Source organism: Leucoraja erinacea, chromosome 5 (genome assembly GCF_028641065.1).
Source record: "Leucoraja erinacea ecotype New England chromosome 5, Leri_hhj_1, whole genome shotgun sequence".
In the NCBI taxonomy this organism is placed as follows: domain Eukaryota; kingdom Metazoa; phylum Chordata; class Chondrichthyes; order Rajiformes; family Rajidae; genus Leucoraja; species Leucoraja erinaceus.
This window is the reverse complement of record NC_073381.1, coordinates 64,129,539-64,142,941: the sequence shown is the minus strand read 5'-3', so window position 1 is coordinate 64,142,941 and position 13,403 is coordinate 64,129,539. Positions and strand designations below refer to the sequence as shown.

The window sequence follows — 13,403 nt, the reverse complement described above, 5'->3', positions numbered from 1 at the left end:
GCTGAATGACCTGTCTATAAATAAAATCACTTTTTTTGTCAACTTTAGTCAAACCTTTTTAATGACTTAGAACATATCTACTTTAATAGCAGCACTACCGTCTTTGTCTATAGTAGTCTCACAACTCAAAGACTACTTTAGCAAATCATCCCTGCAATCTCCCCAAGGCCATGATTAACTTAATAAAGTGCCTAGAATAAAACCCATTGCACCACTTGAGATCTAACCACTGCTAAATACAGACTCGATAGATTATCCTCAATCTTGTACTCTATTCCAGCATTAATAGAAATGTTCTTAACTTTGCCTGTCACCTTCAAAGATTTGTGCGTCTATACACCATCCTGTTTCTCAACTTCTACATTTGCGTTTAAATTGTACCCTCCCCTCATTCTTCTTACCAAATTGAAGCATTGCGTATTTTTTGTTAAATTTGCCACAAATCTGCTGAGGTTTACTTGGACTTTGTGTTTTTTTTCTTTCCCAATGTCTTCAGTTTTCAAAATCACTTTGCCATTTATTATCTGAATTCTTAAGGGGTTGGACAGGCTAGATGCAGGAAGATTGTTCCCGATGTTGGGGAAGTCCAGGACAAGAGGTCACAGTTTAAGGATAAGGGGGAAATCTTTTAGGACCGAGATGAAGAAAACATTGTTCACACAGAGAGTGGTGAATCTCTGGAATTCTCTGCCACAGAAGGTAATTGAGGCCAGTTCATTGGCTATATTTAAGAGGGAGTTAGATGTGGCCCTTGTGGCTAAAAGGATCAGGGGGTATGGAGAGAAGGCAGGTACAGGATATTGAGTTGGATGATCAGCCATGATCATATTGAATGGCGGTGCAGGCTCGAAGGGCCGAATGGCCTACTCCTGCACCTATTTTCTATGTTTTTATTCACTGATTTAACTCCCTACTTTATGCACAAAACAGTATTTTCTGTCATCCACCAACATAATTAATTTTATTATCCCTATACTCAATTATGCAAGGTAATCCTAATATCACAACCTATGAGCATTAACTTTTAACTATTTCCCTAGCTACTAGAAGTGACAGAAACTTTCCCCCTTAGTTTGGCAGTTTAGAATAGTGAGAAGCTTGGATAGAGTGGATGTGGAGAGGATGTTTCCACTAGTGGACGAGTCTAGGTCATAGCCTCAGAATCAAAGGACGTTCTTTTAGGAAAGATGAGGAGGAATTTCTTGTCAGAGGGTGGGAATCTGTGGAATTCTTTACAACAGAAGACTGTGGAGGCCAAGTTAGTGGATATATTTAAGGCAGAGATAGATAGATTCTTGATTAGTACAGGTGTCAGGGGTTATGGGGTGAAGGCAGGAGAATGTGGTTAGGAGGGAGAGATAGTTCAGCCATGATTGAATGGCGGAGTGAGCTTGATGAGCCGAATGGCCGAATTCTGCTCCTATCACTTATGATCTTCCCACATGAACCACTGTATCTGGGCTGTTCCATCCCTCAATATGTTCTGCAACCTCTCCAGATCACTGACTGCAGAAACAAGGGCATCGTTGCCGTCTCCTTCAACAATACCTGCTGGATTTCATCTGTATGATATTACAGAGCCAGAGTTTTAATTGATTTTACTATTGATAAACACAGATAATAGCTTCAAGCCACATGAAATTCTAAGGTGTCTTTACATCAGGAAAGGAAGTAGGTTCTATTTTTGGAATTTACAGTTATGAATCAGCTATCAGATTGCCTGGAAATCGTTAAGCGTATCTTAAAATCTTACTCTTTCGATTATAATTATCTCTGGATAATTATAGAAAAGGTCAAATGAGTTTTGAAAATGATTGTAAATATGACTTTGGTTGTATGGACAGTGTGCCACAATATTACATTTACACTTGTCCTTCACAACAAAAGTTCAATTAAAGTATTGACTGCAGAAGACAACACATAAAAGCCACAACGTTGAACATATTGTATGTGAAACCGGGAACGAACTTCTACTACCATGTACTCCTTGAAAATTGCATTTATTTGTGTTCACGACTGGAGATGTGCATATCATCGGAAGATGTTTAATGCGATGATACCCTTCAGCATAATTTTCATTACTCATACTTCATGAAACTGCAAAATAAGAAATGCATTGACAGCCAATTTTAAATGGAAACTGCAAATGTTATGTAATCAGAACAGATTATTTACTGGACATTGCAAGTTTCCATTTCTCACCATCCTCCTCCCCTATTGCAGGTGTTGATGCTACCAAGTGCAGTGTTGGTTACTCTGTTATCAATTGCCTTGAAAAGATACCAATTCTGGTACAATATAGTAATGCTCATCCACTCATCTCGACAGGCTTTCAGATAACAATAATGGTCTGATATATGTCATCTCGTGCAAGAATGCTCAAGATAGTTGCACCATCCATATGGACAATCCCAAAGTGCTTTTTAACTTAAGAGCCTGTCCCACGAGCATGCGACAAGCGCGACCTAACATGGTCACTTGAACTGTACGGCCTCGCGGGGCCGGTACCACTTCGATCGCCGTAGCCGCATGGAGTTGTGCGGAGCTGGTCCCAACATCGCGCGGGGCTCCGAAAAACTGACACTGTCCAAAAATTCCGCGCGACAACGGCCTGCCGGCCCGCAGCCGCATTGAGGACGTACGCACCGCCTCGACGGGCGTGCGCAGTGTCTCAACACCATATGCAGTGTCTTGACGCCGTACGCAGCGACTTGACGGCGTACGCCTAGCGCGAACTTCCCGCGGACTTCGCTCGAACTTCACGTCAACTTGCACGGGATAACTCGACCTCCTCGCGGCCCCCGCTTCCGGTTTGGTCGCGCTCACCACATGCAGTCGCATGCTGGAGGGACCGGCCCTGTACGGGGACCACTCGACCTCCACGCGGCCCCCTCTTCCGGTTTGGTCGCGCTTGCCGCATGCAGTCGCATGCTCGTGGGACAGGCCCTTTACCCTTCAGTCACTTGCTCTCCCTCGTTCCCCAAGAGGAGATCAAGTACTGCACTCTCTCTAGTAGGACCCTTTATATATTGATTAAGGAAGCGTTTCTGAACACATTTATCAAATTGCACCCTGTTCAAGCCTTTTGCACTGCAGGCGACCAAATTAAGATTAGGGATCTTTAAGTCTCTCACCAATGCTACCCAATCTTTCCTGCAGCTATCTGCAATATATTCCTGTGCATCTGTTCCTTGAATTCCCATTGACTGTTTGGGGGGGGGGTTGTAATATTTTCACCAAAGTGATCCTTTCTCGTTTTAGGCTGTGGGCCGAGGAGCTTTTTTGTTCAAGTTCGTGACCCAATCACGGAACTGCCTGAATTTTTTAACATATTGTGTAAAAATATTATATAAATCATACCTGAAACTCGTCAAGACCAAAACCTGCACATATTTTAAAAATATGAGAAAAACTTCCAATTTTCCAAGTAGTAATTGTCCAATCAATGCACGTTTGACATTGAGTTCGGACCAGTGGGTGCTACGAGGGATCGGTCAGGCTGTCGGTAGGCCGATGTTGCAGCGCGCGAGCGGGCCATCTGACGGAGCTGGCGCTATGGTGGTGCTGAAGGTCGCTCAAGGTATCTAATATCTTTGCTCATCACCAGTAAAGTGTCCAGGTGAGTGAGGGGAGACCCGCTACTCGTCCCGCTCGACGGCCTGAGGATAGAGTTGGGGGCGGAGTCGGGGCTGGAGGTGAGGTTGGGACAGGGTGATACAGTTGCCTTGTGGTCTTCTCCGGACCACCCTGGGTACAGGAGCAGGAGGGGTGCAGTGCGGAGCGGAGCCGCCTGGGTTGCGGCTCAGTGGGAGACCTCCGCCAGAGGGTCGTGCTCCCCTGGTGCCGGTGTCTCTTCACCTCTTGTGTTCACGTATCCAGCTTATCCTCTGGAACGAACTGCAATGCACCCAGATCCCCATGCGTGCATCTCACAATCGCCTGACCCGCTGAGCTACTCCAGCGTTTTGTGTCTATTGTCAGGGTAGAATGTCAGAGATGTTGCCTGACCCGCCGAGTTACCTCAGCATTTTGTGGGTATATCTTCGGTGTAAACCAGCATCTGCAGTTCCTTCCTACACACTTGATATCTACCCTGTAACTCCCAGTGATGTCACCGCTCATTCTCCTAAACTTGAGACAGTTCAGGCTGGAGTTAGTCTGTCGCTGCAGGAATCAATGTGAAAAACCTTCCCTGCACTTCCTCATTCACAACCACATGCGTTCTTGGACTTATTCCTGTTGTGGTCTAGTATCTTTGGTGGTGCTCCCCACCATCATCACTACGATGATCAAGAAGGGCATGCTGACCGAGGTGGACGCGCTGCAGGGCCACACGTACGGAGCCCGCAGCCGGTCCCAAAGGGGCTGCACCTCCAGCGGTGGGCAGCTCTGGAAGGGGGGCGAGTTAGGGTTAGGCATTTTCCTGTCAGCGGAAGATGCCTTAGCCTTCCCCCAGCCTGGTACTGGCCCAAGTCCCACTATGGCCGTGACCCCCACTCTGCACACTGGCAGTCAGTGGGGTTCAGTAAATGGGGGAACCCAGAGGAACTGCCCTCACCCATTAATTAGGCAGGTTCAGGAGTCAGACCTCTGCGGCAGTCTCATTCAAAAAACACACTCACAATTATATTCATTATATTATTTTTATATAATATAATTAAACATAATTATATATGATTAGATGGCGCTTACTTTTTTGATCTCATTTTCTAATTAGTTTAATTAATTAATGTGCAACTTTTATCACTGACGAGTTATGAAGGGGTTGTCCTACTTTGGCGACCTAATTGGCGAGTTTAGAAGAGTTTAGGAGAATTTGAAAAAATGTCTTGTTAAAGACCTCCTTCGACTATGCTGAAGACCTCCTTCGACTATGTTGAAGACTAGCTACAACTAGCTACCTGAAAATTGGACACCGAATAGTGGAGAGTGAAGACGACCTCCCTTCGACTATGATGAAGTGTATCTACGACTACCATCGACTACCCTTGATTACCTACGACTAACATGCTGACCGACAACAACCTACTACGACCAAACCTACGAGTAAAAAAAGTATCGATTTTTTCTATGGCGATCTTTTTTTACTCGCGGGCATTTTTCACCATGTTGAAAAATACGGCGGGACCTAGCTGAGGCCTCGATAACACGGGGACTACTCTCGAGCATGAAGGAGACTTACAAAGACCTCCTCTGACCTTGTTTCAACCATGCTGCGACTATGAGTCGAGGTTTTGATGCTAGGCCCACAGCCTCTTTCTAAGCTCTACCTATGTAACCTCACTGAACATTCCCACGAATATCCTCTCTGTACACTATTGTTAAATCCTCCCTCATCAAAAAGGCAACTCCACGTCTTACCTCTGCCTTTATTACACCTGTAGCATCTGTACCCGGGAACATTAAGCTGGTAGTCCTGTCCTTCTCTCAGCCATGTTTCTGTTATGGCTATGATGACCCCCCCCCCCCACCCCAGAAGGGGGGCGAGTTAGGGTTAGACATTTTCCTGTCAGTGGAAGATGCCTTCGCCTTCCCCCAGCCTGGCACTGCTCCAGTCCCACTATTGTTTTGTTTTATATCAATTTATATTGATATGAAACAAAACACCAGCCAGCATCTCTGGTACCACAATCCCTTTTCTCCCCAAGTTAATCATGATATACTGGGGGAACATTGATATTAATGTTATCTGTGCCAGCAATTATAAAACTGTAAGCAAGCTCATGGGTTACACTAATATCTTTGATTCAGAAATCCATAGGCACAGTTGCAATTCTGGGTAAGTTCTTCATTGTTACCGTTGCCAACTTGCAGATACCAAAATATGACCCTGCATGCTTGTCCTGATATATACCAAACATGGCATTATTTGAAGAACAGACAAGTAATCTTAAAGTTCTGGCTTGGTATCCTGCCCAGACTGGATATATTCCTGAGAAGTTTCATCACATGGCTTCCCACCCTCAATATTTAATGTATCCCTATTCATGGCACTGCTTTGCACCAACTCATAACCCACATAATAGGTGCATTTATCCATTTAAAATCACTAAAGTAATTTTTATATTAACTAATATATATGAATGTAATTGAAAAAACACAACTTTAAACACATCTATATTTTTTCCTCTGGTTGTCAACAGCAGTGATATAGAGATTGGCCTTTAGAATGTACTAATTAATCAGACTTGCATAAGCCAGAAAAATGACAGTATCTTGAGAATTAACGTATTGTGAATAGCAGACAGAAAATCATTTAAAATATAAAATATGTGCAGAAATAAGTTGATGCCAATTCAAAACTTCCACCCATTTTGGCAATATAGATCTTTTCTCTTGTACACAAAATAAAATTGGAGAGTTCGCATTAACAGTCGGTCAATTGTTACTAGAGCTGATCTTTAGAACTGAAGTTTGTGCATGCAGCAAAATTAAGCCACTCGATTAAAAAAAAGAAACACATGCCTCAAAATAAAAATCAAAACAGAAATCTACCAACTAGGCTGAGATGCCATCCTCGCCATGTAGTCCATGGCAAACTCCAAAGCATCTGTTCTTTCCGGAAACAATACACAGAACATAGAAAGTACTCCCAGGTTGTTGCCATAGATTTCATTCCATCGAGCACTAAAACGTTTGGGATCCCAGGGCGGTAGGTATTCCTTTGGATTTGATAGCATGATCTGTACAGCATCCCAAATATTGTCCGCAATGTGCCGGTGAGTACTTTTTGCCTTGAGTCGCAGATCCTGCACATCTCCTTGATTGAAGTACAGCATGGGGTGACCATCATAATTCCCATTCATAAAGTGGATGCTGCCACCAGGTTTCTCACTTGCAGCAGGTGCCAATAGGGAGAAGAGATTTATGAAAAATATGACTGGTACTCCATGTGTATATGTCTTCATTGTGGCATCAGGTCCCCAAATCCCACTTCCAGCCAAATCATCTTCAACAACCCTGGAAAACAAAAACAAAAATACACATCACAAATCAATTATTATAACTCCAAACTCATGAATGATGGCAAGATTGGGATTCCACCCATGCATAAATAAGCCTGACAACCATTGATGCTTAGAAACTGAAGAATGGCCCCGACCTGAAACGTCACCCATTCCTTCTCTCCAGAGATGCTGGCTGTCCCGCTGAGTTACTCCAGCATTTTGTGTCTTTCTTCGATGCAAATCAGCATCTGCAGTTACCTCTTACACATTGATGCTTAGAAATCGAAATACCAGTGCCTTATATGGCACATTATTCAGGAGTAGTCAGTTGCTTCATGTTGGGAAGGAAGAAAGTTGGAATGGGTTGAAAGTTTAAGAAATACACTAATCGTGAAAAAAACAAAACAAATTCCAGTTTTCAGCAGGGTGGTATAAAATAAAAGTGAACGTTAGTGCAAAATCATTACTCACAGGCAAGTATGGTTTCTGAGATAGAGGTTGTTTCATATTATTAAAATGACAAGGAAGGTTGTGTTTCTGGCCAATACTATTCTTCAATTTGGTCTGACCGAATCACACAATTTGGAGGTCCTAAAAGCCTCTTAGCAGAAATGCACTACAGAGACCATAACCAAGCCTTTGTCTAATCTACCATTACAGCACAAAGGTGATCGATGTACATACTTTGCGATGTTGAAAAACGAGACAAAGATATAAGAATCGATTTTTCTTTTGAGTTTATTTATTCACAAGATGAAAATGTTGTTCCAATTTTCAATTAAAAAATGCAAATTCTCTTATTTAATTATGTGGATTGAATCAATTAAATTCGAATCCATAATCCATCCATAAACATTAATCTCCTTCTGTCTTCCATTGACTAACATTCAAAATTATCAGATGAAATCTTATACTGAAAATTACTCTCACATGCTCATCAACTTCCCTTTATTTATTATGTCACTTAAAGTGATAGTTTACAGTAGGCAATTGTTGAAGATGGAAGAACCTGGAGGCCCTTCCAGAAGGTCACAGCAAGAATATGCATGCTTCATCTAGACTTCAAGCTACATATAGATTGGGCGAACCAAATTGGTAACAATGCTGAGGAGGATTTCCTGGAATGTATACGGGATGGGTTTTTAAACCAATATGTAGAGAACCCGACTAGAGGGCAGGCCATCCTAGGGGGTTTTGTGTAATGAGGAAGGGTTAGTCAGCGATCTTGTTGTGCAAGGCCCCTTGGGCAAAAGTGACCACAGCGATGGTGAAATTCTGCATTAGGATGGAGAGTGACACGGTTAATTCAGAGACGAAGGTCCTGAACTTGAATAAAGGAGACTTAAGGTATAAGATGGGAATTGGATATGATAGACTGGCAAACTATACTTAAAAGATTGCCAGTGGAGATACAACGGCAAAGATTTAAAGAGCGCATGGATGAACTCCAGAAATTGTTCATCCCTGTCTGGCGAAAAAATAAAACTGGGAAGGCGGCTCAACCGTCGCTGACGAGGGAAGTCAAGGATAGTGTTAGATCCAAGGAAGAGGCATATAAATTGGCCAGAAGAAGCAGCAAACCAGGACTGGGAGAAATTTAGAACTCAACAGAGGAGGACAAAGGGGTTAATTAAAAGGGGGGAAAAAAGAGCATGAAAGAAAGTTTGCGGGAAATATAAAAACTGACTGTGAAAGTTTCCTTGGGTATGTAAAAAGTAAAAGATTAGCGAAGGTGAATGTAGGTCCCTTGCAGTCAGAGACAGGTGAATTTATAATGGGAAACAAGGAAATGGCAGAACAGTTAAACAAAGACACTAAGGAAGACACAAACAATCTCCCGGAAATACTAGGGGACCGAGGACTAGCGGGAGGGAGAAACTGAAGGGAATCTACATTAGTCAGAAAATGGTGTTAGGTAAACTGTTGGGAATGAAGGCAGATAAATCCCCAGGGCCTGATGATCTGCATCCCAGAGTACTCAAGGAGGTGGCCCTAGAAATCATGGATGCATTGGTTATAATTTTCCAATGTTCTTTTGACTATGAATCAGTTCCTGTGGAATGGAGTGTAGCCAATGTAACTACACTTTTTAAGGAGAGAGAGGGAAGAAAACGAGGAATTATAAACCAGTTAGCCTTACATCGGTAGTGGAGAAGATGCTGGAGTCGATTAATAAAGATGTTATAACCGCGCATTTGTAAAGCGGTCTAAGTCAGCATGGATTTATGAAGGGGAAATCATGCTTGACTAATCTTTTGGAATTTTTTGAGGATGTAACAAGTAGAATGGGTAAGGGAAAGCCAGTGGATGTGGTGTATCTGAACTTTCAAAAAGCCTTTGACAAGGTCCCACATAAGGGATTAGTGTGCAAAATTAGAACATATGGTATTGGGGGTAGGGTATTGACATGGATAGAGAGCTGGTTAGCAGACAGGAAGCAAAGAGTAGGAAATAACGGGTCATTTTCAGAATGGCAGGCATGATTTGTGAGGTGCTGCAAGGTTTGGTGCTAGGACCCCAGTTATTTACAATATATATTAACGATTTAGAAGAGGGAATTAAATGTGACATCTCCAAGTTTGCGGATGATACAAAGCTGGGTGGCAGTGTGATCTACGATGAGGATGCAATGAGGCTGCAGGGCGACGTGGCCAGGGTGCGTGAGTGGGCAGATGCATGGCAGATGCAATATAATGTGGATAAATGTAAGGTTATCCACTTTGGTGGCAAGAACAGGAAGGCAGATTATTATCTGAATGGTGTCAGATTAGGAAAAGGGGAGGTGCAATGATCCCTGGATGTGCTTGTACATCTGTCACTGAAAATAAACATGCAGGTAGAGCAGGCGGTGAAGAAAGCTAATAAAGTTGGTCTGCGAGAGGATTTGAGTTCAGGAGCAAGGAGGTCCTACTGCAGTCGTACAGGGCCCTGGTGAGATCGCACCTGGAGTATAGTGTGCAATTTTGGTCTCCTAATTTGAGGAAGGACATTATTGCTATTGAGGGAGTGCAGTGCAGGTTCACCAGGTTAATTCCCGGGATGGCAGGACTGATATATGATGAAAGAATGGGTCGACTGGGCTTGTGTTCGCTGGAATTTAGAAGGATGAGAGGGATTCTTATAGAAACATGTACAATTCTTAGAGGATTGGACAGGGTAGATGCAAGAAAAATGTTCCCGATGTTGGGGTAGTCCAGAACCAGGGGTCACAGTTTAAGAATAAGGGGTAGGCCATTTAGGACTGAAATGAGGAAAAACGTTTTCACCCAGAGAGTTGTGAATCTGTGAAATTCTCTGCCACAGAAAGCAGTGGAGGCCAATTCACTGAATGTTTTCAAGAGAGAGTTAGATTTAGATCTTAGGGCTAAGGGAATCAAGGGATATGGGGAGAAAGCTGGGACAGGGTACTGATTTTGGATGATTAGCCATGATCATATTGAATGGCGGTGCTGGCTCGAAGAATCGAATGGCCTACTCCTGCACCTATTTTCTATGTTTCTATGTAGACATCCACTGAAAAGGATGGATTTATTTTTTTTACAAATTTACCACAAAAACATCAGTCAAAAACTCTGTATCAAATCCATGAAGTTTGCATCATGTTAACTAGCCTGGGGCTTCAACCCACTAATGAACAAGAAGAAACCTTTGATAATATTGTTATGTTTGTCAATTCTGGCAAACATTCATAAAAAACAGAACGAGAAAGTTAAAAATTATGGAATAATGCAGCACGGAGGAACTCATTCACCCCATCTGGTCTCAGGCATCTCTTCAAAATCTTTTCCAGCACTATAGATCAGTAGATTTATCCTTTTCAACTGATCATCCAATTTCACTCTGAAAATTACTACCGAACCTGCTTCCATTACACTTTCAAGCTGTGCATGCCAGATCCAGTGGACAGTGTATTAGGAATTCTGGTGCCCAGGTTAAAAAGGTCCTAAAAATAACATTAAGGCAGGAGCAGATAATTAAACGCCGTTCTTTGTGAGATGCTGTCATTGCAAAAGAGTTGCATTGGTACCGATGTTAAACTTTAAATAATAGAAATATGAAATATGTTCAGATACATTACTGAAAGGGCTGTAAACAAAAGTATTATATGTATAGAAATTATTATAAGGTCCATTAAAAAATATCTGTGGTTGGACCCCAATTTGTATACATTGACAAAGCACTCATCTGCATCAAGAGGATAACATAACCTAAGTGAAAGCTAAAGTCTCTGGAGAGCACACCATAGTGGCACAGGATTGCATAGTAAAATTGCCAACCTGTCTTCACTGGGAAAATTAAAAAAAAAAAGCAATGCCAATGAACAGATAAATAATTTGTTAATAACAGTGTGTGGAAGGTCACATTAAGCGTAGGCACACAAGACTGCAAATTGTGGAGCCTGCAACAAAAAACAAACAAACGCGCAACTTGAATAATTCAGCGTATGACAGCGTCTATGGATGAAGGATCTCAAGCTAAAACATCAGATGCTCATTCTCCTCCACCTGACAAGTTCCTCCAGCTGCTCTATTTTTTTGGCGCCAGAAGTTTTTTGCATCTGCTCATCATGTTATCTCCCACACTGATGTACCAATAAAACAATCCTGCTTGCTTGAATGACGTTTGATTTTTACCCCCACCAGATTTGATGAGCAAGTAGACAGCACATCATGGGAACAATTACATTGTCAAGAACATTATTTTCTGTTCATATCCTTCTGTGGATCAATTTTACAAAGGATAGGTCACTGCATGCCTTTTTAGCTGGCATATAAAATATTTATCCATCGCACGTATTCTAGAAAGAAAGTGAACTTTCCAATAAAGTATAAAACTTTGAATCAGAAAAAAATCAGAATCAGAAAAAAAGAGTTTCCTTGGGTATTGGATTCCCTTGTATGGGAAGAGAATGTATTTTGATCATGGAGCACAGTACGGGTACTGATTGGGAATGATCAGCCATGATCACATTGAATGGCGGTGCTGGCTCGAAGGGCCAAATGGCCTACTCCTGTACCTGTCGTCTATTGTCTATTAGCAGAAACATGTAAGGAGGTGAAGTTGACAAAATAACACAACTTCTCAAAAACCTTCTGAATTTAAGCAAGAGGTAAATATACCAGTTTTTATATCTGATCTGTGTTATATCCAATCATAGCCAAAACATCAGTAGAGATTTTACAAATGCACCAAATACCACTTGGTTCAGATAGACAAATGAAGTCAAATGCACTCACAGGCTGAGTGTTACATGGAAATATAAGTTCAACCACCATGACATTAATTTTACGCAAACTCAAATTTGAAAACGAGTATTGAGCACCTGGATCTATCGAGATCTTCTCTCAAAAGATCTGCCTAGAAAAAAGTGAAATGTATGAAGTTATCATATGGTGTGCGGTGAAAAGGTCTAGCAGCCCTGCTCAACGACTTTCAGCCACTGACTTGCTCAAACACACCCTTGCCTCTTGGTCTCCAGTAAAACTCCATCAAACCATTATTTGTGTCCTGAAGTCTAAGGGACACAGATTTTAATGGGCAAGGCTCCAAACTCATTTAGCAATTCGTTGCCAGATCTGACTGGACAGCATAGAAACTCCTGTTTTCAACTGCTGAAATTGTTTTCTGCACAGCTAGGTTTGTTTTGGAAAGATAACCCTCAACTTTTTCTGCTGCAAACTGTTTTTTTTAGATTCTTCACCATCTCCACTTTGAAATAAAACTATTTCCCATGAGTTCATGACTGCCCAGTCTGCTGATTTGCATTGTTCCCATAAAAGTCAAACTTGTGATGCTCACCACATTCCTGGCCCTTAGAGGAACTTGAATCCTTTTATTTCTCTTCTGGCTGCCAAAACCTTCTGCAAGTTCCCTTTGATCCAAGACCTACTTCCGGCTCAGTCAACCCATATCTCACAAAACTGGTGATTGCCCAAGTTCGGTTATGCCCCTGTCCCACTTAGGAAACCTGATCGGAAATCTCTGGTGACCTTGCGCCCCACCCAAGGTTTCCGTGAGGTTCCCAGAGGTTTTGGTCACTCTCCCTAATGGTCGAAAGTGGTTTCCACGTAGTCGAGGCTTCTTCTATGTTCCTGCAATTATTTCAACAAAATCAAAACTGGCCTCAACTAAAAATAGGTTGCCGTTTGGTCGAAGCCAGTGGAGTGGGGTCGCTATTTACTTACAGGCAGTCGAAGGCAATCTCCTTCGCTGACCGGACATTTTGATTGGCTCATTGGAGTTTTCAGCAAAGATCCTATAGGATCTTTGGTTTTCAGGACCTAGAAGATCCGCCGGAAGATAAAATGCCCGCTAACTTTATTAAACTTCTTAAAACTGTCTCCACTCCTTCTCCCCCATTCTTTCCCCCTCTCTCCCTCCCTCCCACGCTCTCTAAAGAACTTAATGTGCTGTGGCAGCCGTTTAGCTGCCTCTTCATCGCGCAGACAACGCTCC

At 42.4% G+C, this 13,403-nt stretch overlaps 1 protein-coding gene across 1 annotated transcript in view; it reads right to left on the bottom strand.

Annotated features, from left to right (window-relative positions):
- Positions 1–13,403, bottom strand: part of dse (dermatan sulfate epimerase) — an 84,176-nt gene that overhangs the window by 58,315 nt on the left and 12,458 nt on the right. The window contains exon 2 of the mRNA XM_055635786.1: positions 6,496–6,960. Coding sequence (XP_055491761.1) covers positions 6,496–6,908 — 413 coding nt within the window. The 5' untranslated portion in view covers positions 6,909–6,960. The remainder of the gene's footprint in view (positions 1–6,495; positions 6,961–13,403) is intronic.